Source organism: Poromitra crassiceps (genome assembly GCF_964638095.1).
Source record: "Poromitra crassiceps genome assembly, chromosome: 6".
Classification (NCBI taxonomy): domain Eukaryota; kingdom Metazoa; phylum Chordata; class Actinopteri; order Beryciformes; family Melamphaidae; genus Poromitra; species Poromitra crassiceps.
Genome location: NC_139627.1, coordinates 13,326,881 through 13,339,502, shown reverse-complemented (window position 1 = coordinate 13,339,502; position 12,622 = coordinate 13,326,881). Strand labels below are relative to the sequence as shown.

Genomic DNA, 12,622 nt, shown 5'->3' with positions numbered 1-12,622 from the left:
AGTCAACTCACCCACCGCTGATGTGTAGCACCCACCTGGGTGATGCACGGCAGCCATTTTGCGCCAGAACGCTCAGCACACATCAGCCTGTCAGCCTATCCTCAGGAACCTGAGTCTCTCCGTACGAAACCATGTTTCAGCCACAGTTGAAAAGGAGGAGGAGAGGGAGACTTCCACTCCTTCAGAAGAATCAGTCGTCCCCTGTGTCAGAGACTGTTGCACAGCCGTAGGGAGGAGCAGAGAGGATTCCGAGCAGCCGAAGATGGCGAGTTCCGCCTCTGGTTGAAGGGTTATTTTATAGGCCTTAGAGTACCAATCAAATATCTTGGCCCAGTATCCAGACAGTGGAGGGCAAAACCAGAAAGCATGGGACAGTGTACCCTCTAACACCTGGCACCTATCACATAGCATTGGACAGTGTACCCTCTAACACCTAGTTCCTCATTGCGCGGCTCGCGAGACGCTAGCGGCTCTCGAAGCTTTAGTTGGCGGCTCTAAGAAATTGCTTCTTCTTTTTTCTTCCCCCCCCCCCCCCCCTGCTCTCCCCAAAATTTCAATAAACCTTTATGGCATATTATTACAATACAACAGTACTGGTGTTGACAGTAATAGAAGGTGCCAAATCATTCAAAACAATAAGCATTTTGCTTTTAGGAGTATTGTGCCAGCGTGCAGCGCTGTTCCAAAACGTGTCAACGTGTGTCGTTGCCTGGGAAACGCACATCCCATAATACAACTGTTCGCATCGCATCCCATAATAGTATGATGATACTTGGGATGCCATTGCGAACATAGATGCGAACAGGTAAGCTAAAACTTTAGCGTCGCCAGCGACGGCCCCCACCGTTGCGGTCGGGTACGTTTCGAAATCCCTCCAGGCCTGAAAGCATATATATATATATATATATATATACTGTATTATATATGAGTGTGTGTGTGTGTGTGTGTGTGTGTGTGTGTGTGTGTGTGTGTGGAAAACAATAATAAAAAAAAAATGGTAGGCAGATGTGCTTGGTTGGGGTGGCGTTTGGTGTTTTGCGGTAAAAGTGGCTCTCCTATTGACTTTGTCCTGCCAGTGCGGCTCTCATCGAAGAAATAGTGAGGATCACTGCTCTAACACCTGGCACCTATCACATAGCATGAGACAGTGTACCCTCTAACACCTGGCACCTATCACATAGCATGAGACAGTGTACCCTCTAACACCTGGCACCTATCACATAGCATGAGACAGTGTACCCTCTAACACCTGGCACCTATCACATAGCATGAGACAGTGTACCCTCTAACACCTGGCACCTATCACACAGCATGAGACAGAAAGGTATATCTTGTGCCACACGATGATTATTGATCAAAAATCTCATTGTGTAAATATTTGGTGAAACCAACAATAGTCATCCCTACAATATTGTCGCAATATCGATATCAAGGTATTTAAAAAATATTGTGATTTATGATTTTGTCCATATCGCCCAGTCGTTGTGACATCACCCCTGTGGCTTTGACTTACAACTGAACATTTAGCCCCACTTTGTAGAAAATACAGAGATGGTGTATATACAGAGATGGTGTATATACAGAGATGGTGTATATACAGAGATGGTGTATATACAGAGATGGTGTAAATACAGAGATGGTGTATATACAGAGATGGTGTATCGCCATTCAGCCTCCAAATCCTGAGATATGATTTTTGGTCCATCTCGCCCAGCCCTAGGACGATTAGGAGAGAGCTTCCAGACCAGCGATGACGACTGGGACGACGACTGGGACGATGGCTCCTCCTCCATGGCGGGGGGCGACGAGCCCCGGGGCCTGGGGAGCGGCGCGCCCCCCCTTTACACCGTCACCACCTCGCTGCCCGGGCGCCAGGCGGGCGCGCCGGCCCAGCACCAGCAGGTACGCATGGGAATCGAGAACCGGCAGCCGTTAGAACCGGTTCCAAATTGTCCAAATCACTGGGCAACGTATCTTCTGAGGTTATCGATTCCTTTTATCGACGCCGGCAGGTTTTTCTGACATGTATCAACCAACTCTGTATCCACGCTGCTGGAAACATTCAAGGCGTCATGGCGGAGGGGATGACAACAGCGCTATTTCTAACGTCTGTAAAACTATCCTTTTGAGGGTACCAGCAATATGTTGAAACATGTCATTATCCTTTTGCGAAAAGGAGCGTTATTTTAACACAAATGCTATTAGGGGACATTCAGGACAAAAAAAGCGTTTTTGGAGCTGCCAGCGTCTTTCTGCAATTCATTCTCTATGTAAGGACGCGCTAGACGTGCTCCTCTTTCAAGGAACGCTCAAGGACGTTTAAACGCTGGTGGCGTCTCGTCTTTTTGGCGGAGCGTTCTGGGCGTTTTAAAGCTGAAAAAGTTGAACATTTGGAGGAAAAGCGCGCTGCTCGTCTTTTTACTCCTATACCTTCTCTCCTCCCAGAGGGATCCTCAACCTCGCTGCTGCCAGAATTGGCAATAATCTGTCTTTCATGTTGACAGTGAACAACATCAAACAGACAAAACCAGCTGGCTACCGTCCGTGTGGTCGTTGTGTCCTGATCTGTACTGCACGCGACTACAGGGGAAAACAAAACGAAGCCAAAAAGACGCTCCGTGCGCTGTGTTTTGTGCACAATGGAAGCGCTCTCAACATGATTTTCATAGCGTTCTGACTGAAAAAAACACTTTTGGTGTGAATGTCCCCTTAGGCAGACATTCTACACTGTGTTCAGAGTCAGACACAAGAGATAATGAAACTGTTGATGCTGAAAACCTACGTAGGCCTACTTCCCCCCCCACACAGAAAATTGATCAGGAATCGATAAAGAATCGGACCAATAAGCAGAATCGATAATGGCATTGGTATCAATAAAATCTTCCCAATTGCACTCCCTATCAGCAGGCCAAGAGCTCGGCCACGGTGGGGAGGAACCTCAACCGCTTCTCCACCTTCGTGAAGTGTGGGGGCGAGGCCTTTCTGCTGGGCTCAGCCCAGGCCACGGTGAGGGAGGGGGACCGCATCCGCGTGCTGATGGGGACCCACGGGCCCGAGTGGCAGGAGGACCCCCACCCCTTCACCTGCTCCATCCACGACCCCACCAAGCAGACCAAGTTCAAGGGCATGAAGAGCTACATGTCGTACGGCCTGACCCCTACACACACCAACACACAGGTCAACCGCAGGTAGGCCTGACCCCTACACACACACCAACACACAGGTCAGCCGCAGGTAGGCCTGACCCCTACACACACACCAACACACAGGTCAGCAACAACAGGTAGGCCTGACCCCTACACACACACCAACACACAGGTCAACCGCAGGTAGGCCTGACCCCTACACACACACCAACACACAGGTCAGCCGCAGGTAGGCCTGACCCCTACACACACACCAACACACAGGTCAGCCGCAGGTAGGCCTGACCAGTGGTGTAGTCTACCTTTTTTCAGAGGGTATAGACCCCTTATACAGCTTGTCAACATTGAGCTGCGCACGCATCGTGTAGGCAAAAAGCCGTCAGTCCAGCATTGACAGACAGTGGGAACTGTGAAAGCCCCGCTGTCAGGACTGCTCTGTGCCCATCTGCAACACACAGTTATATTTTAGTTTTAAAATGCAGTTCTCGGCTTACTACCACAGCTTATCGCCTAGTGATAAGCAATGTTATGCATCGAAATTAACGTTGTTTCATGGGATATGTCTTACAGACCCATATGCACTGGCGCTGTCAATTGGCCAAGCCTAGTGGCCAACAATACATATCGTGCATTCCTTTATAACTGGGGATAGCGTAGATAATTATTCTGTAACTTGCAAAGATATATTGTTATGTTGATAATGCACACAACTCAATAATGACATTATGTAACGTTACTTGGTCCGTTAACTAACCGAGCGATGTTGAGCAGCCTACAGTTTCAGGCAGCTTACCTGATTATGAAGTGCACTACAAAGTCGGGCATTTTTAATGATGTCCTCGTTCCAATTAGTTCAACTCAATAATGACATTATTTAACGTTACTTGGTTGTTAACTAACCGAGCGATGTGGCTGCAGCCTACTACAGTTTACCTGATATGAAATGAGCGAGCACTGCAAAGTCGGGCATTTTTAACGATTTCCTCTTTCGGCTTGCAACCAAAGACACTTACGGTTAGCATTAAAAGCAGTATGAGTTGACGGGATTCGGTAAAACTTTAGTCCTTGCTTTGTAGATAGTGTAACAGACTGTTCAGTGTTGTGTTGTGTTCTATTGCGTGTGTGCGAGGCTGTGTATGTTCCCTCGAGTTGCGTAGAACAGGATATGTGGGGAGAATTAGGTGAATTATAACGTTACAGCCTGGCTCTATCGTTTATTATTTTATTAACCAAGTGTGAATAGGCGGACCCGAATACTCTCCTATAATAGCTTTCCGATTCTGGCATCCCACTGTACAACACGAAGACATATCTAGCTCGAATAGTTTTCGGGCGACTGGAAAACTACTTGACAGGGCTGCGCGGAGTCTGTCTTTCTGCCTCCGTCTTGCGCATCTGACGCTACTTGTTGTCATTGTGACGTAGGCGTATAATTGGTCTATACTAACTCTGACCGGGAGGGGGCTTAACTGAAAGTGGGCGTGGTTTCGGCCGGAAGTGGGCGGAGATCGACCCATTTTTTGTTGTTGTTGTTCCTCCCCAAATTTACAGAATAGCTTCAGCTATCAGCTTCATCTTGCTTCTTCTGTCGCTATTCTCTCTCCTGAAGATTTGTTTACCGACGGGGAGAAAGCCCCACGTGATAGCCACCCGTCAATCTCTCTCTCTCTCTCTCTCTCTCTCTCTCTGCTCAATGCTGTAACACCATTTTATTTTGAAATTCAGTTGACTTTGCCATTTCCCACGGATATTGTCGCGTTTTTCCTCCATGGCTTGACAGAAGAAGTCTGCCTTCACGCGCTTAGTCGGCTTGAAAATAGAACTCACGCCTAAACGATAAAATCGGCGCAGCTCAGGCGAGGCGTGGGTACACGCAAGGTTCACGTTGAGGCGCCCTGTGTACACAGCCTTAGTGAGTAAAAAGGACGCCTATTTAAAAGCGTGGGTAAAGGCAAGGCGTAGGCAAGGCTTGGGTGCTGTGTGTGAACGTAGGGTAACACACAGAGCGCACAGGGTGAATTTTGTGAATGGAAAGTGAAAACGATACGTATCATATCGCATTTACCAGTGCGCATGTGCAAATCTGAGTCATTTCGCAGTGTGTGTACGCCGTATACCTGCATATCACGTAGACTACACCACTGGGCCTGACCCCTACACACAGGTCAGGTAGGCTACACACCCCTGCCACTGCAGCAGTTAACTAGTATGAAATAAAGCTGAAAAGCGGTGCCAAACAAACATTAATATCTCAAAAACGATACCTCACATCGCTTCTATTTTGACTTTGTGAGAGAGCAGAAGTAGCTGCTAAAGGGTCCCATGGATAATATATGTATGTCATATGAATATGAATGAATCGTCATCATCATCATCATCAGTATATAAATGGGAGCTGGGGGCTCTGTGTCTCTGTCTGTCCCACTGATTACATCATCGGTGATGTCATAAATTCACAGTGATGATGTCATCAGTGATGTCATAAATTGTGACATCATCAGTGATGCACACACACACACACACACACACACACACACTCACTCTCACACACAGACTGTGAATGTGAGTTTACAGGGCCAGCTTGGCGAGCTGCAGGATGGAATCGAGTGCGCATAGCACGCGAGATGCCTAGTTTAGTAAGAAGTACAGCCTGTGAGTGAGACACACTCAAGGCTGGCTCCATAAGGGTCCCATTATAAAGGCTGAATAAATTATAAAACATAAACTGCAATTTCTCAAACAGTACAAAAGATAAATTCAAGCTGAATTAAGATGATGGGATCCTAAAAGTGGCGACTTGTTTAAAATTTAAATGGAGTGTCTAGCTTAAAGTATGAAGGAGCAGTTACAGTTCAAAGAGGGCATGGTTTCACCATGAACTGCTGTTTAAAACGAACGTCAGTTGCCCCATTTGGTTGAGCAAAAGTAAACCTCTAGGGTCTGTGGGTACCCATTCGGTAGGATGAGGCAGACAATTGGACTCGAGTCATAGGGACTCGGACTCGAGTCGACTCGAGTCGCAAATTTGCCGACTTCCGACTCGACTCGGACTTGGAAGGTAAATACTTGAAACTCGACTCGGACTTGGAAGAAAATGACTCGAAACTCGACTCGGACTTGTGACAAGATCAGCCGAGTGCACCAGCTGGGCGTACGCCTAGGTTTACACGCTATGTCCGATGTAGAACTCAAAGTTACGACTAACTTAATTTTATGACTAGTGCACCCTGTATGCGCTGCGTCTGTGTATGGAGCAGGCGTAAAAGTTACACCCAAATGCGTAGCTACTCACTGACAGCTGTCTCATCTTGATCTGCGCGTGATGCAGCCGGAATCTTCTCCAAAAATATTGATCGATATGTGCTGTAAATATAGACGTTTTGGGCGCAGGACCTCCGCTCGTCGGCGGGTTTTAAGCTGATGCGTCGGAAGATCTTTCAATTTCTTCCTGACTTCGTCAACTGCCCGCAGTGCGCAGTCTGCCATCGCATTCAGTACTGATTGCACTTGTGATCAAACTGCTTGTGTTGGCGCTGTTAAATTGAGCTGTGAGAACGTTTCTATGCTTTGAATACAACTCTATAAGTTTGAGCTGAGTTGGAGCTGTCTGTCAGCTGTCTCGAGCTCTGAGAGAAGTGTGTTGCTTGGCAACAAGCACGTATTAACGTGAACGCGCACGTCTGCAGCCTAAATAATCTCTGCCTTGTCATTTTTTCTAACCTGTGACTCGACTTGACATAACCTGTGACTCGACTCGAGACTTGACTTGAAATAACATTGTGACTTGACTTGACTTGCCGACAAAAGGAAAGACTTGGGACTTGCTTGAGACTCGGGACCAATTGACTTGAGACTCGCTTGGGACTCGGATCAGAGGGACTTGGACAATTGTCTGGGATGAGGGATTTATTAACTCATTTTAAGGGGCTTTTGCATGAATGAAGGGGTGAATAATTCAAATGTAAGGGTCTCAGGATCAGCTCCGTCACTCTCAAAATAGATTGGCTGAATGGGCGAATCGATGGCAGTCCCAACATGGCTGCATTCTTTCTCCTCACCTCTCCTCACTCGTCCCTCTGCCCTCCCTCCTCCTCCACCCTTCCCTCCCTCCTCCTCCACCCTTCCCTCCCTCCTCCACCCTTCCCTCTCTACTCCTCCACCCTTCCCTCCCTCCCTCCTCCTCCACCCTTCCTTTTATTGTACTCAGAATCAGAATCAGAATTCAGAATCAGAATCAGAATCACTTTTATTGCCACAGTATGCAAGTTAAATACGAGGAATTTGTCTTAGTGTCTGTATGCAGCGTAGCGGTTACATCAATATACAGGGATAAGAAGTAGGAAGATAACTAACGGCAATCGCAAGGTTACAAGTGCAATCAAATCAAATCAAATCGAGTCAATATATACAATATGTACATGAGTGGTGAAGTGTTCTGTGGATGATAAATATGAATTTACGTTGGATTTACATGAGATTTACAGACTGAGTTAAATATACGTTAAATAGGCAGTGGATTTACATGAATTTACAGTCAGAGTTAGATAAGAGTTTACATTGAATGTACATGAAATTTCCAGGCTAAGTTAAATAGGCATTAATGTGCAGGGAATTTACATCAATTTACCAGTCCCAGTTACACAGGCATTAAATTAGATACAGTATGAGTTCCAGTTTTATGGGGGGGGGGTTCAGTTGAGTTTAGGAGGAGGTAGTGAGTTTGTGTGTGTGTGTGTGGGTGGGGGTTGTTGGTGAGGCCCTTGGCGGAAGGGGTTTCCGGGCCTTGTTGGTGAGGCTGATGGCGGTTGGGAAGAAGCTACTCGGCCAATAGACCACATTCATTGCTGCGCTTTACCCGATGAAAATGGAGTGGACGTGACCGTGTGTAGTCAAAACGTACCATTTTCAGCGTGTAGCAAGTTGCTACTTGCTACTAGCAACGAGCGTGCGATGTTGTTGTTGTTGTTTCATAGCGACGGAGGGATTTGAGAGCGACACCCAGGGAGCGGAAAGGAAATCCATAAATGGTCACAGAGCCGGTCGGCTGGAGCCAATGGCAGAGCTTCGCTCCCGATGGAGCCCCTTGACTTCCTGTTGGAGCCCCTTGACTTCCTGTGAAACTGCCCCCAGAGGTTAGAGGGGGAAAAGATGAACCGATGGGTTCCCAGATTGCACATTGACTGACACACATCATTTATATTTGTCTTTCGTGGAAGGCTGTTCATCTGTCCTAAGTGAATACATCCATAATGGCAAATACCCTATGAAAAGACTAAAACTAACGCCGAAACGAATAAAAACTCAACCAAAAATATGCATTTTGAAAAATAAAAACAAACTAACCTAGCAAACCCGCTTTAAAGACTAAAACCAAACTGAAATCGAAAGCAAAAAGCAAAAAAAACGAAATAAAGAATACAACCTAATGCCGGCATCCGCCTCCCTCCGCAGGTATAAGCACTTCGACTGGCTGTATGCGCGGCTGGTGGAGCGCTTCCCCGTCATCTCAGTGCCCCACCTGCCGGAGAAGCAGGCGACCGGCCGCTTCGAGGAGGACTTCATCTCCAAGCGGAGGAAGGGTCTGATCTGGTGGATGAACCACATGAGCAGCCACCCTGTGCTGGCTCGCTGTGACGTCTTCCAGCATTTCCTCACCTGCGGGGCCGACGAGAAGGCCTGGAAGCAGGGAAAGAGGAGGGCTGAGCGCGACGAGCTGGTCGGGGCCAACTTCTTCCTCACCATCAGGTAAGGAGGAGGAAAAAGGAGAATCATTTCTTTTCGCTATAAAATTTCATCCATAAATGGCCTGCATTTATATAGCACTTTTATCCAAAGCGCTTTACAGTCAGTAGGTACATTCACCCATTCACACACCGATGGCGGCAGGTTACCACGCAGGGTGCTGGCACACCAACGGGAGCAATTTGGGGTTCAGTATCTTGCCCAAGGACACTTCGACATGCAGACTGGAGGAGCCGGGAATCGAACCACCGACCTCTTTCATCCAAAGCGATTAGTGGACGACCCGCTCTACCTCCTGAGCTACATCCGCCCGCAATAAGTAACACAATGACCGAATGAATGACTATTTTGGTCATGGGCTTCATACGTTCTATAATAAAACATCTCAAAGCAAAAATCTTATCAGATGGGGGACCCTGGAGACAAAATCTGATCAAATGGGGGTCCGTCAGTTTACGGGTCCTTGACATGTAAAAGTTTGAGAATCACTGGACTAGAGAACCACGTCACACTGAATACATCTGAATCCTTTGCAACATGGGAGCTACCATGGCTAGTAATGTTAGCATAATCTTCACAAATAACCAACCATGCATTTTTTTTTTTAATCTGTTGGAATATCTTAGTTCAATGCAAATGATATTTAATTGGCTCGTTATAACACACACTCCAGAACAATCGCCATTCACAATGTCAATAGTTCTCATTACATCTCATTACATGGTCTGTGTGTTTCAAGACGGATCGGCCACAATTGTTTAGATAGATAGATAGATAGATAGATAGATAGATAGATAGATAGATAGATAGATAGATAGATAGATAGATAGATAGATAGATAGATACGTAGATAAGGCTCAACACATATTTAGGCCTGGGAACATTGAACCCGGGGAACATTGACCCAGATAGATAGATAGATAGATAGATAGATAGATAGATAGATAGATAGATAGATAGATTAGTTTAGATTTAGATAGATAGATAGATAGATAGATAGATAGATAAGATAGATAAGATAGATAGATAGATAGATTAGTTTAGATTTAGATAGATAGATAAGATAGATAAGATAGATAGATAAGATAGATTGTATTTTCAAGATTCAAGATTCAAGATTTTTATTGTCACTCCATGGTACAAGTATCACGTGTGAAATTCTTGTGCTGTGGACTCCGTTTACAACATAGTGCAAATAGTACAAATATAACAAATATAACAGGGCATATGGGTGGAAAAACAACAAGAGACACAACAAGCATAAGGCAGTATAGTGATAAGACAAGTCAGAGACAGTGGCATATTCACTGCACATAGGTGCACGTGTCGGGTGCATACTTTAGACGTGCTTAAACATTTTAAATTCTGCGTATTTGACATACATTATTTATTTAGCGAATGCAAGGTCCTTAAGCCAAGCAGTTGCCTCCTGATCTGCTGTATGGAGGGTGACTAGTCCTCCTTCAAGTCTTTGTAGAGGGCAAGCTTCGATGATGTGTTGCATTGTCTGCTGCTCTCCACAAGCACACAGTGGGCTTGGGCTGCTGCCCAAGATAGATACGATAGATAGATAGATAGATAGATTAGTTTAGATTTAGATAGATTTAGTTTAGATTTAGTTTCAGTCAGACTTTGAATGCAGTTATTTTAGATATGAGGATGCTTTGCTCCGTGTATCTCCATTCATCCTTCCGCTCGGCTGTGCTGTGCTTGCTTTGTCTGCAGAAGTGATAATCCCCCCAGCCTCAAACCTCCTTTTCAGTAGATCAAAGGATGCTAAATGACCGTCTATGTATAGGTCCTTGATGGAAACTAGCCCCTTCCCACTCCAGACATGGTAGCTTCTGGTAGCATCATGGTAGCGTCTGATCATGGAGGCAAAAAAGAGTGATTGAAACAAACGGGTGTGTGGACAGAAACATCTGGTAAACTCAAAACATTTAATAGCAGTAGTGCTTTTAAATAGAATTTGTCTGTTGTCATCTGCTCTTACTCTCACTCCACCTACACTTGTAAGCCGCAGCTGAATGCAGCAGGTCCAGGCATGTTCTCTGGTGAGGGCGAAAGGCATTCTTCTGGGAAATCACTAGTCAAAGTAGCTGAGGCAGGTTGAGGGAAAGTGGGTACACCAGAAAAACATACCTACCGACATTCCGGATTTTCGCGCGAGTCTCCCTATTCTTAACCCCTTGAGAACTGTGGTCCTGATTGGTCATTTCTCCCGTTAATCTGCCGGTTTCATAGTGATACAAATCAAATGGTGGTTGTAGCGGGCTGAGTGAAGTTCCTGGTATCATGTGAAACTAGAAGACCTGAGGCATCCATTGGTACCAACCACGTCATGCTAGCTTGTCGGGAAGGGGGCTAAATCACGCTTCAAAATTAGACAGAATTTTGGGCGAGGAAAAAAATATTTTTAATAATAATAATCATTTTCAAAGAGGTCCCTTGACCTCTCTCCTCAAGATATCTGAATGAAAATGGGTTCTATGGGTACCCAAGGTAGCATTTTTCGATGTGGTAGCGCGAGCATCCTTCAAAAAAGGCAGGAATTTGTCTGAGTGAATGACATTAACCCGTGTGTAAAGATTGCATAATATGAGGAATTTGTCTTAGTTAACCCATTGATACCTGATGCGGCATTTGCGTGTATATCCCTCGTTTGTGTGTGTATCCCTTTAAGACCGCGAAACCGCGTTAAGGTTCGCGGTCTTAAAGGGATACACACAAATGCTTCATCAGGTATCAATGGGTTAATGACATTAACCCGTGTGTAAAGATTGCATAATATGAGGAATTTGTCTTAGTTAATGACATGAACCTGTGTGAGAGGATCTGAGGGCCTCTGGGAGCGGCTGATAGTGAGGCACAGAGAGCAGAGAAGCTCTCCCACATCTGTGTCATAAAACATCTAATGACTAACCACTAATGCTGACTTAGAACATATTCATGTCCATAAAGTTTTTCTCTTCGGAAACAAGGCCACAAAGTTCAAAGAATGTTTTACAAGAACATAAAGAGAATAAACGACCAGTGATTGCTCTATTACTATTTATTTATTTATTTATTTATTTATTTATTTATTTATTTATTTATTAAATTTTACTTTCCCTATAGTTCTTAGTCATCTGTTGTTATTGCCTTTGCTTCTGTTCACATTTGTATTATTATATTGTATTATATTGTATGTTTGTATTGCTATTGGATTCTGTTTTTATTCTGTTAAGCATCTTGTAAACCCTGTTGGGCTGCTGCAACTAACGATTATTTTCATTATCGATGACAGAGCATGTGAGCAGAGTGGAGTGGTGATAATTACCACTCCTCGCTCACGGAGCGGCCCTTTCCACCCGCTCCAGCGCTCACACCCGCTCCCAGCCGCTCCGCTCCAGACCGCTCCGCTCCAGACCGCTCCGCTCCAGACCGCTCCCCGCTCCATACAGATTTCACCCGCTCGCACTCACCGCTCCGCTCAAAAGAATGAAAAAGATCAAAAGGCCAGGGTGTTTTCATTTGCGTTTAAACGCCTGGGCAATGGGCATTGCTCGCTACAAATAACATGAGCTCAGCAGAGTCGGCTGCATGTTCGTTTCTCTTCCTTCTCGTCTCGCAGCAGCTGGCAAGAAAATAGTGGGCGTGCACATGGCCACGCAGCGACGCATTCTGGTTCCAACATGTTGTGATCCAAACTGGAGCGGGACTGAGCGGGTGATCGGTGCCGCTCCAACTTTCGC

The 12,622-nt window shown here is 45.7% G+C and overlaps 1 protein-coding gene across 1 annotated transcript in view; it reads left to right on the top strand.

Annotated features, from left to right (window-relative positions):
• LOC310777717 (sorting nexin-18-like) overlaps positions 1 to 12,622 on the top strand; it is a gene marked incomplete at its 5' end in the record, with an annotated part of 34,344 nt that overhangs the window by 622 nt on the left and 21,100 nt on the right. The window contains 3 exons of the mRNA XM_083638090.1: positions 1,715 to 1,902; positions 2,905 to 3,188; positions 8,598 to 8,891. Coding sequence (XP_083494216.1) covers positions 1,715 to 1,902; positions 2,905 to 3,188; positions 8,598 to 8,891 — 766 coding nt within the window. The remainder of the gene's footprint in view (positions 1 to 1,714; positions 1,903 to 2,904; positions 3,189 to 8,597; positions 8,892 to 12,622) is intronic.